Below are 27,405 nucleotides of genomic sequence, written 5' to 3' on the forward strand. Positions count from 1 at the left end.
CCCCGTCGTGCTTGGGTCTTTATTCTTGGGGGCACGGAGCCCTCGCGGGACCCCAGCAGGAACCATCACTCTGGCTGCAGGTCAGAGGGGTCACCCCAGGAAGGGGGGAGTCTGGGGGACACGAGGACAGATGGGAACAAAGGGGGATACGAAGGTACTAAAAAATGCATTTGCCCTAGAATCGGGGTTCTCACCATGCGTCCTTTCCGCTTATTTTATAACAGCCACGTTCTGCCCAAAGTGACTTTATTTTTGTCTCAAACGTGTCAGAGCAGATGGCCATTTTCTAATCTTGAAACCAGCAAGACTAGAGACTACATTAATTACGCCGCCCCTTCCGGCCACAAGTCCCGGTCACACAGAGTGCAGGACAGTCACGGGCCCGCCGGGGCAGGTGCCCGCTGCTCTGCACCCGTGAGCACAGAGGCAGCAGACGCGGACCAGCCCTCGAAATGCTCCCGCCGTCACCCTCGACCATCAGTTCTGTTTTTGGTTTTTGGGTTTTTTTCCTTAAAAATCCCAAAGTGTCGGGGCTGTGGTTGCTCCGTCTGGAGTCTTCATGGAGGCGAGAGCTCCGGCGTGGGGATGTCCTGTGACAGCTGACCGGGGGGTGTTCAGTCACCCCCCCCCCCCAAAAGTTCCAGGGTCTCCAGTTTTGCCCACAGTTCAGCACACGGTCGGCAATGCCGCCGAGGCCTCTGGGAGCCACGTGGTGCGGCTGGGTTTCTCGTTGGGCACGAGACGCTCCCTCTCTGGCCTGGGCCATTTTTCTAGACTCCGTGGTGGATTTCAGGGCCGACCGGGGTACGGGGAATGTGGACCACAGGCTGTGAAGACGGCAGGCAGCTCAGGAAGGCCCTGCGAGTGGGGCGGTCGAGGCGTGGTGGCCCGGCCAGGGGGTCCAGCCGGGGGCACCCTCGGGAGCGCTTCACCATCGGGCCCTGGGCCCTGTGCCCTGTGGGTGCAGCCACTGCCCTGCACGGAGCTGCCAGTCCCAGTCTTTGGTTTCTTCCGACCCAGGAGCAAACACTGAGGACAGAAACGGCCAGGGTGTCCTCACTTCTTTACACCCAGACCTCCACCCACCAGCCACGAGACCACTGGACTCGCACGATTTCCTTAATAATGTGGTCTATTAAAAAAAAACAACAAAAAAAAACAGACAGAAACACTGTTACAGCTGCTGCTCCGCCCGACCCGGGTGGGCCGGATGAGGAAACGGGGCTTCACAGGTAAGTCGACATACAAATCTCTGCACATGGACTGGAAAGATGAGCGTCCGTCGCACGCAGGAATGACCAGCCGAGCCTGAAGCGAGCACCGGGCTTGATGCTGGGACAGCGGACAGCGGCCTCGGGACAGCCCAGCACTCCCTGTGCCAAACCAAAGCTCCACACACCTTCCTGCCCGTCAGGCTGAGCCGGTTTACGGGCCCCTGCGCCGTCCCCAAGCCCAGGGCAAACCGCAGGCCGTGGCGCAGGCAGGGCCCAGGACGTGGGGGGCCTGGGGGGTCAGTCCAGGGCTGCAGCTGCAGCAAACTCAAGCACCAACAACGAAGACGCCTAATTACTACTCTGGTTCCAAAGGATAAAACTGTCAATAAATATGTCGGAATAAACGGGAAGATGAGACGAGAACCAGTCCGGACCCTGTGCACTGAGCGGGCCCTGGAATGTGGAGCCCCTGCCCCCCACGGCGGGGGTTGGAGTTACCCCTTCACAAAGTGAGCGTCGTACCGACCGCGTGGTGCTCTGTCCGCCCCCCAGCACCGTCCGCCACGCGCTGTGTGTGGCTATGGCATCGACGGTCTCTAACCTTAAACAGTATGACACCTGCCAGCGCCTGACCGCTGCCCGGGGCTGCCCGGGGCTGGGTCGCCTCGGGCGCTCCGACGACGGGCAGGCCGAGGCTGTAGCGAGAGTCACTACCCTTCCTGCCGTCTCTCTAAGGGGCCCACTGGCGGGTGCGGCCTGACGCAGGGCTCTGTGCACAGCAGAGAGGACCCAGGAACTGCACCTTAACGACAAGCTCAGATGAAGGTGAAACGGGGGCAGAGAACCCACGACTTTCCGGATCTTGACCACAAATGGCTGCCGACAAGTCCTTCGAAGCCGGTCAGCGACCGGCAGGTACCTCAAGTCCGGACGGCAGGACGTCCACGGAGGGCTCCCCTGCCACACTGTCCGTGAATTACTGCCCCAGGGCCTCTCGCTGGCCGTTCTGAAACCGGCGCTGTCCGCGTTGTAAAACCGAAGGAGCCGGCGCCCCAAATCAACAGCTGCCGTCCGCCGAGGGTAGGAGGTGACACGCAACCCGAAGGTCCGCAGGGAACGGAACATGCCCAGTGCGTTCACAAAACTATCGACAAAAGGTATTTTTTTTCTAAAACCAAGATTTAACTATCAAAAATAAATTTCTAAATTTAAATGTATGTATCCACATAATTGGTTTGTAGTATTTTCTTAGTTTTCACACTTCCAAGCACAGAGAGAAGGCGGGCGATTGGAGACGGTGTCTCGGCCGCGTGGTCCTGGCTCAGGGACTTTCCTCGATGCCTCGTGCGAAGAGCTGGACCAGCTGGCAGTGGACCCTGCAGAGAAAAGGGCCACGTTGAAACTCTGTGTCCCGACCGCTGGCCCCGGGGGTGGGCTGCATTCACCGCGGACGGTGGTCCCGTCCTGGCGGACCCTGGGCCCAGCCCTGGAGTGACGGTGCGGGGAGCACAGGGACGTCCTTACACTCCCGAGACCTGCTTCGTAAACAAGGGCAGCCAACAGCCACGGGGAAACCTGGGGGTCAGAGGACCGCACCCCCTCACCAGCAGTGTGACTGCAGGTGCCCACCACCCCTGCCTGGGTGTCGTCAGCTCGCAGGGCCCCGGGGAGGAGTCCACACAGGCCCCCCTGCGCGTATGAGGGGTGCACAGGCAATGGTGTCACGGAGGACAGTGGGCACCCGGTGGGTGGAGCTTGGGGTCTGAGGGGCGGCCACGGTCCCCTGGAGGCCCCGCCTCCCACGCCGAGCTCCGGGACCTGAACCTCCTCTGCAACGGTCAGTAATGAACCCACCACTAAGTGCCTCCGGCTCAGGTCACACTTATCATGACATACAGGGGACATTTCATAAAAGGACACCTTTCCTAACTCTCGAAGGAACCGATTTCTCTAGTAAACTCAGAAGCCGGCATTTAAAAGAATTCCCTTTCCATAAGTTGTAAGATATTACAAATTATCCCTGCGCATAGGACCAGCTCGGCGGGTTTTCCTGGGGCCTCGTGGCCGCCTCTCGTGGGCAGACGTGAGCTGGGCAGCCACTGCCACGCCGAGCGCGACCAGCCACGGACGGGGAGCACGTGGACTGGGACTGGGTGAGATGACGGAGTCGCCCCTGTCCGCAGCCTTGTCTGGACGCTGGTGGCGGAAGCCCTGAGGCTGCACCCGGACCCAGCAGCTGGCTGGCAGGAAAGCCACGTAAACTGGTGAATTACAAACAGGACACACATGGTCCCTTAAATCTGTAACTGGAAACCTCGAAGGGGACACCTGCCACCCTCCTTTCCGCACGGTGGGTGTGTGTGGGCATCGATCTGCTCACCGCCTGTCTCACGTGACCCACACTGTCACCATCGGGTGTCCGGCTTGGTTCCCTCAGGGTAGACCGAGGTCTTACAGACCTTCGCAAACAGTCAGTTCCCCCCGAATCTCGTATGAGTTTTACACCCACACCTCAATAGCCTTTAAGGGGGGGAAACACCTCCTTATGTTGTGTCTTCCCGTGGGACGCAGCACACACGCACTCTCTGTGACAGTTACAGATTTCTAATGCCAAATGCCACGGGCCCCAGCGGGCTGGGGAAGCCCCGCCTCCCACCCCAGGCCTCCAGCCTGAACCCCACCAGGCTGAACCCCAGCACCGGGCTGGGTCGCTCGAGGCCGGAGCGCCTCCTGCTGGATGCAGTGAGCCCAGGCCGTGAAAGCGCCCGCGAAAGCCCTGCGGGGAATCAGGAGAGACGCCGCCAGGCGAGGAGACCGAGGCGGGTGCCGGTGCGCAGGGTGCGGGGAGGGACTGAAATCAAGGGGCGTCCAAGGCCTGTGTCCACGATCAACCCCCGGCATGTTCCCCAAGTGAAGACAACGGCTCCCCACGGGTGTGGAACATGCGGAAACACAGGCGCCCTGGCTGCGCTCTCCTGCCTGAGGCTCTGAGCGGCGGGAGGCTGAGCTCGCAGCCCTGCGAGCACCCACGGGTGCACCCTGGCCATCGCGACGCGGCGGGGACGAGGGCCGCCTCACCCACCTGACCTCCACGGCGGAGCTGCTGAGAACCTCCCCGTCGCAGTTCCAGCTGCTGTTGGAGACGGTGCAGCAGCAGGAGGGGGGGTGGCTGCAGGTCTGGGGCGGCCCGTCCTTCCCCTGCTCGCCGAGGTCACTGTCCTCGTCTTCCACGCGCTTCGACACAAACTGGAACTTCCTGATGCGATGGACTTCCACGAAAGTGAAGTCGAACTAGCGAGAGGGGGCGGGGCCCTACGTTACTGGGCGGGGCGGGGACACCCTGCCCTCGAGGACGCGGTCCCTGGGCAGTGCTCCGGGCCGGGCTGTCCGGCTCACTGGCCGGCGTGAGGTGGACAGAGGTCCGGGACCTGCCTTCCTGGGCACCCGGCTAAGCCCTGAAAAGCCCTGGAAACCCAGCTCGCCCGCCGGGACGGCCGCTTGTGAATTCCGGCAGGCCCCCTGCGGCCAGTCACCGGGAGGAATCCCTACCACGCGCACATGCTGTGGCAGGGGCATTTTTACTAGTACAGTTGAACTTATTTAAAGAAAAACAAACCCAAATTTCACTAAAATCAGAGACTGACCCCCAGCTCTCTGCAAAGTGTCGGGCTCGGGGTCTCCCTGCCCTAACTGCAGGGACGGCGGGGCCCAGGGTGGGACTGCAGGGGGGTTTACTGTGAGCGACCTGCAGGGCCACACAGGATGTCAGTGTCGCTTTGTTCTGTTCAAACAGGAAGAGAGCCCGGCCGGCGTGGCTCAGCGGTTGAGCGTCGACCTAGGACCCAGGCGATCGGGGTTCGATTCCCGGTCAGGGCACAGGCCCGGGTTACGGGCTCGAACCCCAGTTGGGGACGTGCAGGAGGCAGCCGGTCAGTGACACTCTCATCACTGATGTTTCTCTCTCTCTCCCTTCCTCTCTCTGAAATCAATAAAAATATGTTAAAAACTAATATAATAAAAGCGAACAGGAAGAGGAAGACAGCATGACACGCGCACCCCTGTCTCCTAGTTCCTGTAGTTTATATTTTTAAATGAGGTTTTACCAGGAGTAACTGTGACCGAGAGTGTAAAAGGGGTGAAACTCGAGCAAACAAATCCGCTCTTTCCGGGCGCCCGGCGCCCCACCCACCTGGTCCCACTGGTTGGTGTGCCGCAGGAGGAACCGCAGGAAGTTGAACCGGGAGCACTTCCGGATGACAATCAGGTCGGAAGACCCGTCTCCCAGGTGGGCGGCTGGGGACAGGCCGCGGGGGCTCCGGGGACAAGCACAGGACATGTTGGTGGCGTTGATGGCCAGGAACTTCCCGCAGATGACCTTCCACTCCTCCACCTCCTCTGAAACGCAAGGGAGCGGGGCGGCAGGTTAGGCGGGGCAGGCGGGCGCCCGGGGGCGGGACGGGCCCCCTACGCTCCCTCCAGCGGGCATCTGGTCGGGACATTCTCAGGTCTCTCTCCGGCCACACGGGCATCACGAGCGCTCACGCGCCCACGGTCCGTCGTCAGCACCGAGGACACCCGCCACGGGGACTGGGCGCCCGGCCCAGGAAACTGCCCTGGTCCTCACACGGGGACTTTGAACAACAGTTTGGAACAGCGGTCGCCAGCCTGGGCCCGGGAGCTGAGAACGGCTTTCGCATTTTCACACGACCGAGGAGATCTAGAGAGTAACGGACGCCTGGCGACACGTGCAAACCGCGCGGAACTCAAACTGCGGCGTCCGCGGGCGGCGTTTCCGGAGCAGAGCTGTGCCCGTCCCTTTCTGAGTAGCTGGTAAACCCCGCAGACCCCACCGTCGGCCCCCAACTGAAACACTCCGACCCCGGCCCTGACCGGTCTCGGCCACGGCGCCCGCTGCGCCACGGCCGCGATCCGGAGGCGACCAACGGCACCTCCAGCGCCCTGCCCTTCCCGGGGCCCGAAACAAGGCGGCCGGGCTGATGCTAAAGCTAAAGGGAAGGCGGGCACAGAAAAGCGCCAGAGGCTGTGCAGTGGGGAAGCGGGCAGGGCCGCGGGGCAGGGCAGCGGGCGCCCGGGGGGGGCAGCGTCTGCCCGGGGGCCTCACCCGAGCTCTCCAGGCCGTAGAGCGACCGCTTCTGCTCCTCTTCCAGCTGCTGCCGGCTCTGCCTGCAGACGAAGCACCTGAAAGACAAGGCCGCCACCCCGCCTTACCGCGGGCGTCAGCAACGGGCGCGTGTGCGCGGCTCGCACGGAAGCGTTTTAAACCTTCGCCCGTAACAAAAATGCTCCGCGTCAAAAGCTGAGTTAAAAATACTCCTTTGCCCGGCCGGGCGTGGCTCAGCGGCTGAGCGTCGACCTGGGACCCAGGCGATCGGGGTTCGATTCCCGGTCGGGGCACAGGCCCGGGTGGCGGGCAAGGTCCCCAGTCGGGGGCGAGCAGGAGGCAGCCGGTCAGCGACTCGCATCACTGACGTTTCTCTCTCTCTCTCTCCCTCTCCCTTCCTCTCTGAAATCAATAAAAATACACTAAAAAATAAAAAATACTTCTCTGACATCAATTTGAGTTCTCAAAATCAGGTTTACTTCTAAAGATTGCACACTCAGCATGTGCGTCTCCGAGACTGGCAAACGCACTCAGAGCAAGGAGCCCCTACATGGTCCCTGCGCTGGCACCCTGGGCGCGGCGGGCTCGGGCGGGCTCGGGCGGGCTCTGCGTGGCGCTGGCCGGAAAAGCAGACACGAGAGGCACCGTCCACCAGTGTGTCCCCCCTGAGCCCGAGTCACTGTCCCGGGACAGAGGACGGCAAGGTTATCTGTCCCGGCCAGGCCCAAGCAAGCCAGTAACGGGGAACTCACTCCCGAGCCTAGAGGACGCTTGTGGTCTCGGGCACCCCGGCACTCGCCGCCGAACAGGAAGAGCTGGCGGTGTCGGCTCTTCGAGTTTAGCCACAAGAGGACCGTTCCCACTTCATGGACTTCTCTACTCCAAGGAGAGGGCCGGGAGGAGGAGGTCCCCGAGGAAAAGCCTGAATCCTTCAAAACCTCACGCTCAGCATCCTCAGGGGGCTGAGCAGGGACACCCACTGCCGCCGAGGGGCCCTGGGCCACATGACTGGCTTTAGGATTATTTCAGGTTCTGCTCTAAACCTGGCCACGTGGTACTGAACATCCTGGGGTGCGCCAGGTGCGGAAGGAGCTGCTGTGCCTCCCACGTGAACACGCTCCAGAGACGGTGACCTCAGGCTGTCACTGACCTCGTCTCCCCTCTCCGGGGGCCGCCCTCCCCTCCCTGCCCGCTCCACCGCCCTCTGCTCCCTGCCTCGGGTGCAGGGCGGGGCCTGCCCGTCCTGACTGCAGGGCAGGTGCCCACGTGGAGCGTGGGGCGAGGGTGGGCAAGGGTCTCAGTGGGGAGGGGACAGGAGGCTCCACCTGCGCCCTGTCAGTCACGTGTTCCCTGTGGTCCCCGCGGCGTCCCGCACATGCAGCTAAAGTGGTTCTGTCTTCCACCATTTCTCGTTTTTCACCCCTCACCCCCCCCAGCAGGAGCAGGCGACGTGACCTGAGCTCTCCCTCCCCCCTGGAAGATGTGGCCTCGACCTCGCCTCCCCTCCTGTCCCATCCCGGACACGGGGACCTGTCACAGGAGCGGTGACGAGACGCCCTCAGGGCACGTGTGAACCGAAAGCACTACACTGACCTACGCTGTCGCTGGGCACGCAACCCAGCCTCCCGACCCGCACCTGGGAAACGCTGCATCGCCCACAGCAGGTGGGCACCCAGCGCCCGGCTCTCCATCACCCACAGCGGGCGGGCACCCAGCGCCCGGCTCTCCATCGCCCACAGCGGGCGGGCACCCAGCGCCCGGCTCTCCATCACCCACAGCAGGTGGGCACCCAGCGCCCGGCTCTCCATCGCCCACAGCGGGCGGGCACCCAGCGCCCGGCTCTCCATCGCCCACAGCGGGCGGGCACCCAGCGCCCGGCTCTCCATCACCCACAGCGGGCGGGCACCCAGCGCCCGGCTCTCCGTCGCCCACAGCGGGCGGGCACCCAGCGCCCGGCTCTCCATCGCCCACAGCGGGCGGGCACCCAGCGCCCGGCTCTCCGTCGCCCACAGCGGGCGGGCACCCAGCGCCCGGCTCTCCGTCGCCCACAGCGGGCGGGCACCCAGCGCCCGGCTCTCCGTCGCCCACAGCGGGCGGGCACCCAGCGCCCGGCTCTCCGTCGCCCACAGCGGGCGGGCACCCAGCGCCCGGCTCTCCGTCGCCCACAGCGGGCGGGCACCCAGCGCCCGGCTCTCCCTGCCTGAGCCGCCGACGCCGCCCCTCGCTTACCCGGAGCGGCAGGGCTTCCCGTCCCGCGGAGACCCCACCGTGTGCTGCGCCGGGAGGAAGGACACGGTGCCTTCGTAGCAGTGATGGGACAGAAAGGTCTTGAGGCCTGAGAACAGAGCGGGACGAGGAAAACAGCCTCGAGTCACCCTCGGTTACAGCCGTGTGGTCGTCAGCGGGAAACCTCCTGCACGCAGGCCCCTCGAGCAGGGTTCTGCAGCGGAGCCCCCGCGGGACGGGCGGGCCCGGGCACCATCCGGGGACTGAGGGCGCCGCCCCCCTCCGCTCACACTGGGCATCTTTTTTATGCTTTAATTTTAAAGTCACACTGTAGTTTTAATTTGAGTAGATGTTTTCAACGAGTAAAGTTCACCAAGTTACTGTTCGTTCCTCTCCCAAGAAAGCGGTCTGGAGTTTAGTATTTGGAATTACTGGATTCCATTTAATACAGATTTACCCAAAAGCAACTAGAGAGGGGGGTGCCCGGATCAATGACGTTCATTTAAAGCAGCCAAGGCCCGGTCAGCGTGGCTCAGGAGTTGAGCGTCGACCTATGAACCGGGAGGTCAGGGTTCAATTCCCGGTCAGGGCATAGGCCCGGGCTGTGGGCTCCACCCCCAGTCGGGGGCCTGCAGGAGGCAGCCGGTCAGTGACTCTCATCATTGATGTTTCTCTCTCTCTCTCCCCCTCTCCTTTCCTCTCTCTGAAATCAATAAAGATATATTTAAAAAAAATAAAGCAGCCAAGAGCCCAGCTGGGCGTGGCTCAGCGGTTGAGCATCGACCTAGGATCCAGGTGATCGGGGTTCGATTCCCGGTCAGGGCACATGCCCGGGCTGCAGCCGATCAATGACTCTCTCATCATTGATGTTTCTATCTCTCTCTCTTCTTCTCCTTTCCTCTCTCTGAAATCAATAAAGATATATTAAAAACAAGACAAAAAAACCTTTTAAATTAAAAACATTTTAAAAAGCAGCCAAGAAATACACCAGAGCGATGAGCTGAACCCTCCACTCTATGCCCCTCAAATGTCTTTTCTGCACTTGGGGGCTGCCCAAGCCCTGAACCACGAAGACCGTCACTTCTGCGTGGCCTGGAAGTGACCAAGGTGTCCTGGGGCTCCGGCTCCGTGACCAGGTGAGAGGAGGCCGTGACCGAGGGCGGCTCTCGGGGGCCCGGGATCTGCAGCTGCCGGGGAGCTGGTCCTCGGCGTGTCCGTCTCAGGGGTGCCCACGCAGACGAGGTCCCCGAGGTGCGTGAACTCACTCAGCCTCCCCGGCGCCGCCGGAGTTACCTGAGAAGTCGTATCTGATGAGACCCATCCAGCGCTTCTTCTCGCTGTCTTTGATGATGTCCCCGTAGAAGCCGTAGCCCAGCAGGGACACCGAGTACCGCAGCAGGGCCCCGTTGTGATGAACCGAGGACACGTCCATGGGCAGCGAGTCCCCTGCGGAGAGAAGCCACGGGGTAGGGGCCGCTCCACTCCTGCCGGCCGCACCCCGCGTCCCCTGCGTGTGCCCCGCGAGTCCTTAAGAGGCTTAACTAAAATGCACACGGCACAGAAGGCGCCCGGCTCCTGAGTCAGATGACAACTGGGAAAGCCGCCGTGTGGGGCCAGGCAAGAACATGCCCCCGCGGCTCGCTCAGTGTCCCCGGTGGCGGGAGGTGGGTTGGCGATGAAGGAGAGGCACGTTTTAGAACACACACGGTCATAAAGGCATGTCGGCAGGCACAGCCTTTCCCTGACTTTGGGGAACACTTGTCCTCGGGGACAGGACGGTGGAGGGAGCCACGTGCCGGACGCCCCCGAGCAGGTCGCAGCCACTCTCCCCTCTGGTCCCCGGACCAGCAGCACAGGGGTTTCCTGGCCTTGGGGACGCTCCTTCCGGAGGAGCCGTGGGACAGAGAGAACAGGACACGGAGAGCGGCAGGTGGCCGGGGACGCGCCTGGGAAGGCCTCCCGACCAACCGGGTGACGAGGGCTGGGCCCTGGGCAGAGAGAAAGCCGAGTGCAGGGACCCAGCCGCGCGTGGGACAGGTGGGGACAGAGGGGCAGCCTGGCGAGTGCAGGGGGACCCCGGGGAGAGCCGGTGGGTCACGGGGTGCCTGGCGCCCCACACGACTCTGGAAGGGTTCCGAGCAGCGAGCAGGGCTCATGCTTTTGAAGGGCCCCTCTTCGAAGAGGGGGCGAGACGCAGGTGCGGGGCGGCCACGCGGCCACGGGGCAGCTGGAGGACGGGCCGGGCGCGGAGGGCAGCCGGGTTCGGTCTCGGGCCACGCCTGGCGCTGCCGGCGAGGTGGGTGGCGGCCGAGCGGGACCCACCCACAATGATGTGCAGAGCCGAGGTCTTCGCATCGTTGGTGCCGACCGTCGAGTAACACACACAGTCCGTGGACCCTGCGAAGGGGAAGGCGGCCCTTAGAATCATCATCGTAACTTCAGAAAACCCTGGGTGTCCCATGGCGTGCGTGGTTAGCTCCTCCTTGCCCTCGGTGGCCCCGGGGTAAACACAGAGGAATAAACACACTTTACCTACCAGACGAATATTGGAAACGCTGAGATTAACTCGTCAGAAATACTGAGGCTGACCTTAAATAACGCCCGAGAAGCACCTGCAGGGTGGCGGTCGGGACACAGCTCGGCGCCCTGCCTGCCGCGTCCCCTCCCAGCCGCTAGGGACACAGGCGGCGCTGTGTCCAAGGGAAAGCGCGCGTCCGGCAGGGACGGCTCTGAGGGTCACGGGACGCAGGGCGGAGGCCCGGCACCGAGACGGGCGCCCCCTCCACCGAAACACCCGTCAGCCCCTCCGCTGGCTGGTTACAGGACCAGGGCCCTGACCGCAGCCCCACCGAGCGGAGAGCACGCGCCCGACCGCAGCCTGGGCCCCTCCTTCCCCCCGCATCCTGATCCGTAAAGTGGGGGTGACCTCAGAGCGCCAGCTACACCCGGCCCCTGGGGCGTGGCGGGGGTGCCACGGATCCTCCCTAGGTCTGTCCTGCTCTAACTGGGTCAGAATCCAGGTTGCCGTTCTTAACCCGAGTGGGCAGAGAACCCCCCAGGGCACCGCTTTATGGCAGATTCCTGAACCCCACACCTGAGGGTCTGACTCGGCAGGTTTGGGGGGGGGCCGAGCAGCCGGCATTTTAACAGATCTGCTGAGCTGGAAAACCCTGGTGAGGATTTCCCAAGAACAAGTCACGCGACGGTGTCTGCCCTTGCACACTGCTGCCAGGGACTGCCGGGCTCAGGGACGGCCCGGGGTCAGCAGGACAGGCGCCCTGGCCTCTGGCCGCACGCAGGGTCTGGACGCTCTGCCCGGGGGCCCAGGCGAGGCCTGAGGGCGCAGGGTTCTGGTGGCGGCTGCGGGCTCCCCGTGTTCTCAGTTAGACACAGAGCCAGGCCCGCTGAGAGCTCTGGGGGAGGATCTTAATTACTGAATCCAGGCTGACGACGGCCACTGACGGTCACACACACACACGCACACGCACCCACACGCACCCACACGCGTGTGCTCATACACTGCAACATGTACATATTTTTTTGTTAGCCTTGACTTGACTGACACCTGATTCCAAACACGAGCCAAAAAGTAAAAATTTTTAAACAAATGTTTCAGGTTACGGGAGGGGTAGTTCTCACAACGTCACGAACGGGGCAAAACTGTGGGTTTCAGACCCACCCCCCCTCCTCCGTATAACCCAGGGGGCCCACAGAACAGGCAGAAACGCTTCCGAGACAACACACGGCCCACCGCGCTGCTCTCTCGGCTCCGGTTTATTTCCTCTCTCCGGGGCCGGGGCCCGTGTCCTTCGCTCCGGGCCACAGGGCGTGGCCGGTCCAGTCGGGCGGAGAGACCTTTGCTGGACGAATGCGCAAAGGCCGAGTGAAGGAACTGCCGGAGCCCTGGGCAGCGCCGGTCGAGGATCCCTTGCCTTTCGGTTTAAAGAGGCCGGTCTGGCCCTGGCCGGTTTGGCTCAGTGGTTAGAGCGTCGGCCGGCTAACTGAAGGGCCCAGGGTCCGACTCCGGCCAAGGGCACAGACCTTGGTTGCAGGCTCGACCCCCGGCCCCGGTTGGGAGTCAACCAATCGATGTGTCTCTCTCACATCGATGTCTCTCTCTCTCTCCCCCTTCCACTCTGAAAAGCACTGGAAAAATATCCTCAGGTGAGGGCTAAAAAGAAAATAAACCCATACATACATAAATAAATAAAAATAAAGAGGCTGGTCTGGCTGGTGCCCCGGGACCCACAGCTAGTGTAAATCCTTTCGGCGGCTCCCGCCTTCCTCCCGCGACAGGTGAGCGCCGACGGGCTCTCCCACCAGCCCCGCGGCTGGTGCCCTGGCTCCACGCCCCCCGGCCCTCCTTTCTGGTGAGCGGTGGTCCGACAAACCCTCACTTCTGAGAAGACTTTCAGCAGGAAGTTAACGTGTCTGTGCCGCAGGCGTTGCGCAGCCCAGGGCTCGGGCACGGGGCACGGACTGGGGGGTGGGCAGGCGCCGGGTCCTACCCGCGGGGATGATGCCAATGCGCAGCTGGCTGGGCACCAGCGCCGCCCGGGGCTCGTTCTGGTCCACGCCGGCGATCCTCTGCGTCCTGCCGATGAGCCCGTGCAAGACCTCGCTGAACATGCCGTCCCCGCCAACGCAGACGACTCTGCGGGAGCAACACAGGCGGTGAGTTCACCCCTCTGCTGTCCACGACCCACTCTCTCCGTGGCTCCCCCCGTGGGGGCAGCGTGGCCCTGAGCGCGGGACAGGCCCGACGCCTGGGGGACCATCGGGGTGGCCCGCGACAGGGCCGGCTCGGCATCCACCTTCTTCCTGAGCTCACGCCCACCCTCCCGCAGCCCCCACTCTGGAGCAGCCCCTTCGCTGCTGCCCGCAGTCGGGTCCTTCCAGACCCCGTGTCAGTGCCCAGCCCTGAACTACACACTTCTGACGCTGTCACAGCCACCAGGAGGCCAAGGCTCCCAAAGGCCACCAAGGGCAGGACCAAGACGAAGCCCCGGGGCCCGCTGTGACTCGCTGCAGAGAGAGTCAGCTCCTCCTTGGCCCACAAGCCTGTCCCCTTCAGGCCCAGCTGCTAAAACAACCAGAAAAACCAAAACCAACGCGGGCCCCTCCCCACCTGGAACGGACCCTCCACGGCAGGTGACAGGGGCTCCTTCCTGCTGGTCCCCCCCAGCCCCGACCACTTCCCAGAACCCCTCTCCCAGGGTCGCTCTGCACACTTCTGATGAGCCCGGGGGCACGGGCGCCCACTTGGGACCCCAGCTTTGTGACGACTCAAGCCTTCCAGTGGGGACACCCACGGCCAGGAGCCCCAGCGCAGAGATGGCGCAGCCACCCAGGGCGCAGACCAGGGCCGGACCCTGGCCATCCCGCCCTCGGCTGCCCCTTAACCATCTCACTGGCCAGACCGGAGCAGCCGACCCGTCCCGCTGAGCCCGCAGCTCAGTGGACCCTCCCCACACCGGCGGCACCGGCGTCTTCAAAACCCGCTCCAGCTCCTTACCTCACGGCCTGACCCCACCACCAGCGCTGGGGTTGAATCCCGTGTGTCTTCCTCAAGAACTGGCCACTGGGACCCGCTGATTCTGCCCCTAGAAGTCCTGAAGACCGTCCCCTCTGCATGTGCCCCCTGCCACTGTCCCACCAGCCCTTGCCCATGACCCAGACCCTCCCCTGGGCCCCCGGGTCCAATCCCAGCTCACCGCTACTCGCCATGTGCCTTTCTAACCAAGTATGTTTCTGAAGCCCGGGCCTGACCCTGCAGCGCCTCTCCTTGGGATCTTCCCCTGGGCCCTCTCCACCTTTCCCAGGGGCACCTGCCGGCCCTGTGCCCGAGGCAGCGGGAGCCAGCGCTCCGGGAGGGACAGGCCAGCAGGCAGGCCAGCAGGTGTGAGCGACGCAAATGCAGTCACCCGAGGGGCACGCTGCTGGCACAGCACCGTCTGTGCCCCTGCCGCCAGGAACTCAGGACCGGGTCTGACCAGAGGCATCACCACAGACCCCACGAGACACACGCTGCAGAGCAACGGGCCCGCTCTCAGCCGCCCAGCCGGGGCCAAGCTGCTCTGTTGCCGACTGGAGACGGGACGACCAACGGGGGCAACCGAGAGCCGGGGAGTCTCCTCCGTAAGTAACGGGACGACGGGCAGAGCTGAAGGAGGGCAGCAAGCAGACCACAGCCCCGGCCGTAACCGCCCGGGGGGACCGCTGGTTCGGTTCTACAGAGACAGCTGTTTTAAGAAACACACACGGAAGCACATAGGGACGGCGCGCAGTGTGTATGATCCTACCTGTGACATGCGCTCACATAATCCCATGTGGGCAGTGTGATCATGCCTGTGACATGCATTCAAATAACCCTCTGTAAGTAATATGATCGTGTCTGTAACATGTATGCACACAATCCTGTGTATATAGTGTGAGCATGACTGTAACATATATTCACATAATCCTATGTGGGTGGCATGATCATGTCTGTAACATGTATTCAAATAACCCTCTGTAAGTAGTATTTTCACATAATCCTATGTGGGTAGTATGATCATGTCTGTAACGTGTATTCAAATAATCCTATGTAAGTAGTGTGATGATGTCTGTAACACACATTCACATCATGTAGGTAGCATGATCGTGTCTGTAACACGCATTCACACAATCCTGCGTATATAGTGTGAGCATGACTAATATATGTTCACATAATCCTATGTGGGTGGCATGGTCATGTCTGTAACATGCATTAAAATAATCCTGTGGCCTGGCTGGGTGTGGCTCAGCAGTTGAGCGTCGACCTAGGATCCAGGCGATCGGGGTTCGATTCCCGGTCAGGGCACATGCCCGGGTTGTGGGCTCGATCAATGGCTCTCTCATCATTGATGTTTCTATCTCTCTCTCTCCTTTCCTCTCTCTGACATCAATAAAGATATATTTTTAAAAAATAAATAAATAAAATAAAATAATCCTGTGTGAGTAGTATGATCGTGCCTGTAACATGCATTCACATAATCCTATGTAGAAAGTAGGCCCCAAAGGAAACACAGATCTAGTCCAGGTGGTAGAAGGTCGAGGGGCCTGAACTGTCTGCCTCTTCTCATTTTCTGCGAGAAGCGCGTCTGCCGTTACAATTAGGGAAAACGCGAGGAAAGGGAGGGAACAAAACTGAGCGAGACGGCGGGGCCGGTGAGAAGGCGCTCCTCGCGAGTCAGGGTGGGGCGGCCGCTCCCCCGCCACAGCTGCCCACTCACCCGTCATAGCTGTCCATGTTCATCTCGTACAGGGCCTCCTTGGCGTGATTGGCACGTTCCGTGACTGTGGGAGGAACCGCACCGCGTCACACGGTTTACACTCAAATCTGTGGACCCGCCCTTAAACCCGAGGCAGATCAACCGTGCGCTGAAAGTGAGGCCCCACGAAACCTTCGGGGGGTTCCCGTAGGAAGTCCCTTCTCGGACAGAACCTCAGTCCCCCTCAGAGAAAACAAACTGCGCCGGACGCCGCGGAACACGGCCCTCTCGCAGAAGACAGCCCACGGCCAAGTTCACGCATTCTTGGCGTGTAATTGCCAACAAATGATGACTTTCTAGAAAGAATTAACTCTCCTGCTTGACCGTTTTTCTTTATTACCCAAGTTACTTTGCAAATTTTAGAACACACCAAAATGTAGAAAACACAAGATTAGTCCAGAGTCCGTACACCCCACGCGGAAAACAAAACCTCTGCTGAAATTCTGTCGCGCCCACAAGTCTTCATCCCTGTTGTCCCAACATCGTATCACATTCTTCGCAAAGACCATTTGAAAGGACTACCTACTATTCCTTCAGATTCACCACAGTTTCACCCTCCTGTTTCCTGTCTGGGACATTCAGGTTGTTCCCGATGTTCTGCTGTTATAAAACGGGGCCGTGGACATCTGTTTCGCTGCCGAAAACAGGAAACCGGGCAAAACCCTCATCTTGAGGCCCTTGAGCCAAGCGGCCCGTTGCCAAGTGCTCTTGGATAAGTTTACGCGGGACCCTCGCAGCGCCCGTCTCCCGGCGCCCTCCCGGCATCGCCGGCTGGCTCTGCAAACTCAGAGGCGCGCATGTGGTGCCATCACGTTTCTTAAAATGTCGCTTAGCGGCAGATTTGTTTCTAAAACATTAATCGCTTGTATCTCTTTCCTGCAAGAATCGTCTGCCCGTGGCCCTTCTCCTCGTATCTTCACAGTGCTTTTCTGGAGAGTTTTAAATGCTAGGGCCTGGCTAGAAACGTCTACGTTCTTTATTTCTATTCTTCTCACTCTAATGTGCAAAACAAACATTCGATTTAGTTTAAAACCATCTCGCAGGATAAAAACCTCGGGTGGCCACCCTGGAATCGCTCTCAGGTTCACTCGTCCCCCTGCGACAAAGCCCCCGCCTTACCGATGACCTCGGTGGAGATGGCGGCGAGCGCGAACAGCGGCGCCACCTTGCGCTCGTAGACCCGCTGGCCTTGTCCCTTCCCGCCGAACGGGTTGATGAACACCAGCAAGCGCTTCGGTCTGCACGCTGCAAGACAAGGGCGGAAAGTCACGGCGCCGGTAACGGGCGCCAGCTGGAGAACTGTCACCGAGCAGAACCAACCACGGTGGTTTTCGAGTTCGGCTCAGGTCACCTGACACAAAGTATTTCTAAGTTCAGGGACGGTGCTAAAGAGTGTCCTCATCCGGGAGGAGGGAACGGGGACAGCCTCAGAGAATGGGTGGTGCCCGGGCCGCCCGCCCGCCCGCCGGGTGACGCAGCGCTGCCCAGGAATAAACAAATGAGCACAAAGGCCGCACGCACTCAGCTTGTCCAGCTGCTCCCGGAGGGTCTGCAGCCACAGGTGACACAGCTGCTCGTCAGCTCCGCAGAACGTCACCTGCATGCACTTCCAGCGGTGGCGCCGGGCTCTCTTCACGCAGTGCACTGCGGGGAACAAGCGGGTCAGTTTCCGCCCGCAGCGCCCGCGACCCCCCGCAGGAGGCCTGGCCGCGGTGCCCAGCGCAGGCTCCAGGCGCCCAGGGCGCGTCCCCGCTCGCTAGTGGGACCTCCGCCGGACACGAGGAAAAATCCTCTCTCTCGGTTCTTCCACCCCATGTAAAAAAACTAAGGAGAGAAAAATGACCCAGACCAAAACATTGATTAAAATCAGGTCATGGAAAATGACACAAGGAATCTGGATACAGATAAACCGCGGAAACCCTGACTTTGTTGAGCAAGCGACAGAAAAGCCCCCTTTCAGGGGACCTGCGCTGCGTTAGGCCCGTGGGCGGAGACCGCCGGGCTCCGCTGTTACCTGTGAAAGCGAAAGGCGGTTCCATCTTCTGCCACTTCCCACTGCCGTGGGGCTTCCCGTGACTGTCTGTTTCCTCGACGGTGATGATCTCGGACACGGGCACCGAGCAGGCACCTGCAAGGACACCGCACGGCTACGTGTCAGACGGGCCCGTCCACTCCCCGGGAGCGTGAGGAGCCCGACTCCGAGGCGCCGCCAACGGTCTGCTTTCACGGTCCTTAAAAACCCACACGCCAACGGGAACGTTGTATGTGATTTTTAAATTCAGAGCCAAGTAGATTTGGGAAACTCGGTGTTATCACGAGACGGGGTGTTTCATCCAACAGAATCACCAAAAGCAGGGCAGACCCTGCAAACGACCGGCCCGTCCCTTCGAGCAGCACATGCTGACGTCGGGGCCAGACGCGCTCGCTCTGGGGAGAGACGGTCCAGGACCGGTGTCGGTCCCCCGCCCGGCTCAGAAAGCACAGGATCTGAAATAAAAAGTTCACTAGAGAGGCTGGGCAGCAGAATGGGTGCGACAAAGCGGAGTCAGGGAGTTGAAATCAGGTCAGTACGCGTAACCGACTCTGAAAGCAGAGCGAGAAAGACTTTTGTGGTTGTTGCTAATCCTAACCACAGGGTATTTTTTCCATTGATTCTATTTAGGGAGGGAGGGAGGGAGAGGAAAAGAGAGAGAAACATCGATGGGAGAGAGACACATCGATTGGTTGCTTCCTACACGCGCCCCGACCAGGCTGGGGATTGAACCGGCAACCGAGGTACATGCCCTTGACCAGGAATTGAACCCACAACACCTCAGTGTGCAGGCCGACGCTCTAACCACTGAGCCACACTGAGCCACACTGGCCACTGCGAGAAAAGACTTTTCTTCTTTTTTTTTTAAAAAAATCTTTATTGGTTTCAGAGAGGAAGGGAGAGGGAGAGAGAGGGAGAGAAACATCAATGATGAGAGTCACTGATCAGCTGCCTCCTGCAAGCCCCCAACTGGGGATCAAGAGCCTGCAACCCGGGCATGTGCCCTGACCGGGAATCAAACCGCTATCTCCTGGATCCTAGGTCGATGCTCAACCGCTGGGCCAAAAAGACTTTTTAAAAATGCCACAGGGACCTTCCACTTCCGAGAAGATGGACTGAGTCAGGGGTGGGGAACGTCCAGCCCTCGGGCCGTAGATGCCCTGCAAAATCATTTGGTCTGGCCCTGCTCCAGCCATCACATTAGAGGTGAGTTATTTAAATGTTTGGCCAAATAAAGCAGGCTAATTTTTAAGTTGATAATTTTGCATGGCCCACGAGTGATGTTATAAATATCCAAATGGCCCTTGGCAGAAAAAGGACTCCCCACCCTCGGACTAGGTGTACTTTCCTCTATTCCTCCCACAAGTCACAGATAACACAAACATGACAAGACTTGGAAGTGGAGAGGAGACGGCCTGCCTAGGGACCTCAGGACTCGAGGAACAGCCCGAGGGCGAGTTCCCTTGGGTTTCGCCTCATCGCTCCCAGACCGATGTCAGAGAAGCTGTCGATCCAGAACTACCAGTGGGTACAAGTGGAAACTCCAACCACAGCCTGACACTCTGCCAGAGGACCAGGGAAGGGCAGCCCAACAAGACTGAAAACACTAGACGAGAACCCCCCACTCCAGCAAACACTCAGGGAGCCCTGGCTCCACCCCCACACGCCAGCAAAGGCCCACTGGGAGCCCAGACTTTACCATCGGGGGTACCCCAACACCCCCTGCCAGGGTGGGGGGAGAGAAGGCCAAGTGGGGAGCCAGAATTCCCTCCCAGCCAGCCAGTAACCAGCCTCGGTCCCCGCAGGGGTCAGTGGAGACCAAGAGGGAGGGGGACATCCACCTCCACCCAGCAGCACCAAGGTGCTCCCCAACCTCCTGGCTGGGTGGTGTCCAGGGAGACCTGGTGGAGGGTCAGGACTTTCACCACCATTCACCTCCACCCATCCGGGTGTCAGGAAACCCTGCAGGGAGCAGTCACGAGGCACACCTACCCCTCCCAGCCAAGGAGGTTCAGTGGAGGCCTGAGGGGGGGCTGGCACTCCCACCCACTGGCAGCAACGAGGAGCCCCTCCTTGGTTGTCAACAAGCCCAGGGAGCCAGGACTTCTTCCGCCACCTGGCAATAACTCACCCCCCTCTCCTGAGGGAGCCGTGCCAGAGAAAGTCAGCTAAAAGAGCAGGTTTAAATAAGATCCGAAGGTTCATAAGAACACAGAAATGTCCAGGTTTCCATCAAAACTTAGTCACCACACCAAGAACCAGGAGGTTCTCAAAATGAATGAAAAAAGACAGTATGTCACTAGGTGCCAATGCTAAGTTGAGAAAGATGCTGGAATTATCTGACAAGGATTATAAAGCACCTGTGACGAAAATGCTTCATGAAAAATTACACACTTAAAACCAGTAACAACATATAAAGGCTAAACAAAGGAAAAGAAGACAAAGAACCAGAACTGAGAAATACAATACCAAAATAGAAAACAGATGGGTGGAATCAGCAGCCCAATGGAGGGACGGAAAAAAGAATTAGTGAACTGGAAGACAGAACAATAGAAATTACTCAATCTGAACAGCAGAAAAGTAAATTTAAAAAAAAATGAACAGGGCCTCAGGGACCTGTGGGACAACAATAAAGGATCTGACATTTTGTCACTAGACTCCCAGAGCAGAGGAGAAGGGCTGAAAAAAGTACTAAAAAAAAACAAATAATGGCTGAAAACTCCCCAAATTTGGCAAAAGACACAACCTCAAATATGACAAATCCAAATAAATCCAAATCCACATCATAGTCGAACTTCTGCAAATCAAATACAAAGGAAAAAAATCTTTAAATCAGTAAGAGAAAAACAACTCTTTGCCTAGAAGGGAAAATAATTCGAATGACAGTGTATTTCTCATCAGAAACCATGGAAGCGAGAGGAAGTGGTACAATATTTTTCCAGTGCAGAAAGAAAAGAATTGTCAACTCAGAATCTTATACCCAGCAAGAATATCCTTCTGGCCCTGGCCAGGTGGCTCAGTTGGATGGAGCATTGTCCTGTGCACCAAAAAATGGTGGGTTTGATTTCCTGTCAAGGCACATAAGTCAGTTGAGGATTTAATCCCCGGTCGGGGAGCATATGGGAGGCAACCAACCAATGTTTCTCTCTCATATTGATGTTTCTCTCTCTCCCTATAATTCAGGGGGGTTTTTTTGTTTTGTTTTTTTTTAAAAAAGACTATCCTTGGATAAAGGAGAAATCGAGACACTCTCAGATGAAGGGAAACTAAGAGAACTTGTCACCAGCAGACCTGCCCTAAAAGAATAATTAATGAGAATAGAAAGAAGACTCCCCCGGGAAAAGGGAAGAGAGACTATGGTAAGCAAAGATAAGGAAAATTACAATAGGATTTTCTTCCCTTCCTGACTTTTCTAAATTTTGTTTGAGGGTTGAAAATAAAATTATAACACAAATGCGTTTGTAAATGTATGGGAAAGAAACAAGACAATTACATTACAAAACAGGGGAGAACAAAGTAATGCAGAGAGTGGCAAGGTGTCTACATTCCACTCAAACAGGTATGGTGACCACACCAGGAGACTAGGATGAATTACGTATGTGTAAGCCAATACCCAGGGAAGCCACCCACAGGCTATTGACAGAGAGGCACTCAAAACAATACAGATATTTGACCACGATAAAAAAAAAAATTAAGATATATAGAAAAACAAAAATGGAATTCTAAAAATTTTTTAAGTAATCCACAGGAAGGCAGAAAAAAGAAAACTGCCATGAAAACCAGGAAGAAAAACAAGAAACAAAAAATACAATGGCAGACTTAAGCCCTAACCAATATTTACATTAAAAAGATAGAACCCTGGCTGGTGTGGCTCAGTTGGTTGGGTGTCATCCCGTGCGCCACAAGGTCACAGGTTCAACTTTGGGTCAGAGCACATGGCCAGGTTTCGGGCTGGATCCCCAGTGGGGGACGTGCAGGAGGCAACTGATGTTTCCCTCTCCCTCTCTAAAAATAAAAAATCTTAAAAAAACACACAACAGACAGAGACTAATCTCGTTGATTAAAAAACAGGGCTCAACTGTGTGGTCTAAAGAAAATCACTTCAAATCAAATGATGTAAACAAGGGGAAAGTAAAAGCACAGAAGAGACGTGTCCTACAAACATTCATCGAAAGGAAGCCGGAGCGGCTATGTTGACAGACACAGCAGACTTCAGAACAAACACAACTGCCAGGGGCAGACAGGGACATCACATGACGAAAAAAAGCATCAATCCAGAATGGAGACACAGCAATTCCGAACCTGTATGCACCAAACAACAGAGCAGGGAAACCCATAAAGCCAAAGCTGACACACCCCGGAGACAAAGCAGAGAAGTGCAGTTTCAGCTGGAGACGTCAACACCCCCCTCTCAGCAGCTGGCAGAACAAGGAGACAGAAGACCAGCGAGGACGTGCGAAAGCTCAACACCCCCGTCCATCAACAGGATGCAACCCCGTTTCCACGAGGCCCCACCAACAGCGGCAGCCCCCGGGGTCTCTTCAAGCGCCGGTGGGACATATTCCAGGACAGACCGACTCTCCTGTATGCTCCTCTTGTTCGGGAGCCCACTTCACACCCTGGCTGACACGGGCAGGTCTGCGTGAGACTGGTTAGAGGGAAAGGAACCGGCTGGCTCAGTTCCGAGGGTCAGTCCGCAGATGTACGTGCTGTTCCCCAGAGGAGCCTTCCGTCTGTGCGCGTCGGGTCAGGACCCAAACGAGCGTGTTCCCCAGCCTGCGGCCGTGATTTTTCCAGATGACCAGATTTGTTTGTTTGGAAGGTCAAAGTATTCTTAGCCATCTGGATGCACTGCTTTTGCCAAGCATCACACTGACTGCACCACACAGTCCCATTCCTCCCTCAGCAAGCGATTCGGAGGGGAGGCGGCGAACCGCAGGCTGGAGCCAGCCAGCCGCCCGCTCTCACCAGTGAGGTTTTACCGGCACGCAGACATGCACCTTTCCTCGCATCCTGCCTTCGGAGAAGTGCTGGCCCACAAAGCCTGAGATCCTTGCTGTCTGGCCCTTTAAGAAAAGGCTGCTGACCTATTTTAGAATAACAAATACCAGTTCACCTTGGAATAATCTCGGAAAAATGGCAGCGTCTACGCCACTGCTAAATCACGTGATCGGACACTGCCGGAGGCCGGGGCCTGAGGAGCCGCTGCGGGGAGGGCTGATGGCTTTCTGACACCTGCTCTGAAACCCAGGAGCCTCTGCGCCTCTCCTTACAGTGGCTCACGTGCCGGCGGGTCTGTGGCTTATCCACGTTTTGCGGCTTGCTGCGCGGGGAGTGTTGGGGACACACTTTATAAACACAGCTGGGACCTGCCCAAGGAGCTCGCCACCAGGCTTGGGCGTCCCAAGTGGGGTTCATGGAAGGAAGGGGGGGTTCCTACTTCAAAGGTGGAGCCTGGGCAGTGCCCATGCCCCCAACCCACCCCTGGGGCCACGTACACTCTCTCACACACTGTTCCTGGCCCCAACTCTAACAGAACCCACTTGGCGTCTGAGTGAGTTTTACTGCAACCAGGGTGTAACCCAGACACAGCTTCAGCCGGTTTCAAGTTCAACCAGCACAGCCACGCACTTGGAGAAGCCTCAGCCGGGGTTTCCTGTTTTGTAGGCCCCACTTCCGACCCAAGAGCGAGTGCTGGCTCACAGCTTCCTCGGGAGCAACCCTCACTGGGTGCAAGAGACCCTGCCCCAGGGAGTTCCTTTTTCCCCCCAAGCTCTTGCTCCCAGACACCAAGCTGCGTTCCCAGCATGGTGACCCAGAGGACAGAGCACGAGCTGGTTGAAGACCCAAGCTCCCTACGCACGGCAAGGCCCTCCGAGCATTCAAGTCACGGCCAGCAGTTTTCTCATCTGAGCTCAAGAGAGATATGGAGAAACGGAGAGGATCAGATGAGGCCAGCACACACAGGGCCCTAGCTCAGCTCTCTTCTCTGCCCTTTTAAGGGGGGGTGTGCGTCTCAATTCACCCCTACACGGCCTGTCCCACAAGCTCCATGGCAGCCACCTGCCTGGCCTCAGGGGTCTTCCTACAGCCCATTCCTACGCAACCTCCACACCTTCCCGCCCACCAGGCCACCGTCTGTCCAGCTGGGCCCTGCACTCTGGTGACTAAGTTTAATGTCCAGGGGATGGGTGTGTGTCTGCCCTCCTGCTCTTGGGCCTGGTGCCTTTTGGGGGTGCGGAGCTATGAGGAAGCCCAGAGAGCTGGTCCAGCTGTCTCTCCACACTGTGTTGGAGAGCAGAGGGGATGAGCACAGGCCGTTCCCTGGAGGAAGTGGGCCAGCCGGGGGCCCAGCCTCCGGGGAGGGGATGCCCAGCAGGAAGCTCCACTGCAACTGCACAAAAGTGCCATCTGGGTTTATGAGTGGAGCAGCCACCAGTCCAGGAAAGACACAGCAGGTGTGGCCTGGGCAGCCCACAAGCGCAAGCGGACGCTGCCCAAAAGTAGACTCTGCCACCACACAAAAGCCAGGATCCAGTGACCGGAGCCGTAATAGTAGCCAGGGCGGCCAAGGATGCCAACACTGCAGACTGGCAGCGAGTGACCTCCCACAGGGACAGCCCACATGGGAGGGGTGGCCTCTCAGGCCTGACAGAGGCCACACCTCAAGCTGCTTACAAGCACAGCAGCTGGACATGGACCCACCAAGCCTCCAGGCTCAACCATAATAGTTGGGCCAGTTACTTAAACTCTCTATAGCTCAGTCTCTATCGGCAAAACAGGAGACGCTGTCCTGCGGAGCCCATCTTGGCTGGCACGGGAATGACCCACCAACGTAATGACAACGTCAGTGTGTGGTCACCCTCAACCCAGAGACCCCCGGGGGAGCTCCAAGGCCCACGGAGCCGGCTCGTTCACCGCAGCATCACAAAGCAAGAACCAGACGCAGGGGCCTGGCGGGGGCTGCCAAGGAGGCTGAAGGGGGACATCCCAGTGCGACATTTCTCCCAAAGGGGACATCAAGGATCCTGCAGGAGTAAACTCAGATACTGGGCCACAGACAAGCTCTCGGCAGACAGGCTTCTGGGGACTCCAAGGCCAGAAACTGAGTGGTCATGGGTCCAAGGTCACCCTTGACCTTGGCCTGGCCTAACATCCCAACTCTGCCCCATCCACAGAGCCCCACAACCTCAGCGTCAGAAAGCGCCTGCAGCACCCACAACAGCACTTCCAACTGCCACCAGGTGTCCAAAAGGCATTCCAAATTCTGACCCCCCCCCCCAACCCACTAACTGAACCAATAAATCCCTGCTCCTTGCTCAGCGGCGTCAGTTGGCCACCAACCCAGATGGCATTCCCCTCACTCCACTCCCTCAGTCCTTGCAGACCCGGCCCAGCTCACCATCACCCCTGCCTCTGCCTACTCTCCCCACAGGGGCCACTGAGATCCTTTAACAATGTGAAGAAAAGGTCAAGACCCCCATTTCGGCCGCTGCCAGTCAAAGGTCCCCTTCCTCTCCCCATCTCCCTCCCACCAGCACATCCATGGGGGCCTCCTGGCTGGTCTCAGGGCCTTTGCGTTTGCAGTTCCTCCCGCCTGGACCATCTCTCCCCAAAGTGCACAGGTCTCTCCAGGTCTCTGGTCAAAGCCGGGTAGGTGAGGGCTGCTGGGCCCACCTGTCCCACAGTGACCTGCCCACCCTGCGGGCGGGCCTCTCCTCCGACCTACATGCCTGCGGTGCCCTCCGTCTGCCCCTTTAGTGGAAAACGCTCCACTGGGCTGGGACTTTGTCACATGCACTGAGCTGGATGCAGCCCCGCCTTGCCCAACAGACCTTCCCTAACAACTTGGGGAGGAGGAATGAATGAAATGGAGCGCGCCCACACTTGCGCCCTGGTTTTCCCACCTCCCCCCTTCTCAGGGTCCACACCTGGCGTCCCTAATCCCATCCTCCCCAGGGTCAAATGACATCTCTGGGATAGGCTGTGCCCAGCCCTCTGCCGCCCATCCCCGGCTCTGGCAAGGCGCCCCTGTCCTTCTGCACCCAACCACGTCACAGTGTCCTCCGGGCCAAAGCATCCTTTCCTTTTTTATCTAAATTACACTTCTCTAAATCCGAGGGCCTCTGGAGGCCTGCGCCCAGCCGGTCCCCCGGCACATCCGGGACAGGAGGTCGGGGGGGGGGCCCCCCTTCACCTTGCAGCAGGGCGAGCCCCTTCCTTCCCCGGCCAGGCCGCCGCTCAGGTGTGGGTGCCCTTGGAGAGGAGCACGGACGCATCTCTCCTGGGGTTCACCCGACAGACCGAGAGCTGGGGCGCCCCTCGGGATCCCCCCATCAACCTGGTCCTGCCGGTGCCTTTCAGACGCCTGCGGGGCTGTGCAAGGGGTGCGGCCGCCGGGGACCCCGGCCGCAGACCTCCGGCCGGTCCCCACCCCTCCCCGTCGCACACCCCGCCCGCTGTGTCACCCCGGCCCCGGAGCGCATGTGTCACCCCGGCCCCGGAGCAAATACACCCCCGGCGCCCCGCCAGCGGCCTCCCCGCCGCCCGGCCCCCTCCCGGGACCCCCCGGCCCCCCGCGCCCCCCCCGCCAGCGCGCCCCGGGGACCCCGCCCAGCCGGGGCGGCGGCGACACTCACCCGCGCCGGGGACGCCGGGCCCGGGCCCGGGGCTGGGCCCCCAGCGCAGCAGCGCCCGCGCGGGGTCCAGGCTGACGGCGCAGCGCTGCCGCTTCACCCACAGCACCGAGCGCAGCGGCTCGGCCGCCCCCATCGCGCCGGCCCGGGGGCGCCGCCTCGGCCGGGGCGCGGGCGGGGGGCGCGGGACCGTTAGCGGCCCCGGGAGCCCGGCCGGGTGGCGGCGGCGGCGCGGGCGCGGGCGCGGGGCGCGCGGGGCGGGCGGGGCCGGGCGGGCGGCGCTGCGTCACCCCGTACGCGCTGCGGCCGCGGGGCGGGGAGGGGCCGGGGCCCCGCGGGGGCCGGGGGAGGCCGCGGGGGGCGCAGCGGGGCGCCGCGGGGCGAAGCGGGGCCGCGGGCGCACGAGGCGGGGGCGCGGGGGCCCGAGCGCGGGGGGCGCGGGGGGCGCGGGGGGCGCGGGGCCGAGCCGGGAGCGGGTCTGGGTGGTTCGCGCCGGGGCCCGGGGGCCGGGCGCCGGGGGCCGGGGCGCGTCTGGCGAGCTCGGGCTCGGACGCAGGCGGCTGCCCTTTGTGGCCGGTCTCGGGCCGGGGCCGCGGTGGCCACGGGCGTGGAGCTCAGTGGCGCCTCCCTGGCAGGTCGCAGTGACAGACGGGCCCCCGGTGGCGCAGAAATGCTGCCGGGTCAGTGGCGCGGAGGCGGTGGGAGGCCAGGGGCCGCCCCGGGAGTGGGCGTCGGGGGACCCACGCCAATCCCGACGCAGCCACCAGAGGCGACGCGCGACTCTGGGCATCAGGTCCCCTTTTTGGATCCCGCTGCCTTCCCTTCCCTGCGTGCCTCTGGGAAATAAGCTTGCAGGCCAGGGCGGGCACCCGCGGGACGCGTG

The 27,405-nt window shown here is 60.1% G+C and overlaps 1 protein-coding gene across 1 annotated transcript; it reads right to left on the bottom strand.

The window, feature by feature from the left end:
• On the bottom strand, nucleotides 1-26,729 carry CERK (ceramide kinase). Its single transcript, XM_081125160.1, has 13 exons — nucleotides 26,526-26,729; nucleotides 17,869-17,982; nucleotides 17,376-17,498; nucleotides 16,974-17,099; nucleotides 15,816-15,879; nucleotides 13,071-13,216; nucleotides 10,885-10,959; nucleotides 9,856-10,008; nucleotides 8,566-8,671; nucleotides 6,337-6,413; nucleotides 5,404-5,609; nucleotides 4,297-4,505; nucleotides 1-2,590 (listed from the first exon to the last, which is right to left on the bottom strand). The coding sequence occupies exons 1-13, from the start codon at nucleotides 26,656-26,658 to the stop codon at nucleotides 2,536-2,538; spliced, it is 1,587 nt and encodes a 528-aa protein (XP_080981286.1). The 5' UTR covers nucleotides 26,659-26,729; the 3' UTR covers nucleotides 1-2,535.
• Nucleotides 26,730-27,405: the final 676 nt, after the last annotated feature.

The sequence above is a fragment of the Miniopterus schreibersii genome (assembly GCF_964146895.1).
Source record: "Miniopterus schreibersii genome assembly, chromosome: 2".
In the NCBI taxonomy this organism is placed as follows: domain Eukaryota; kingdom Metazoa; phylum Chordata; class Mammalia; order Chiroptera; family Miniopteridae; genus Miniopterus; species Miniopterus schreibersii.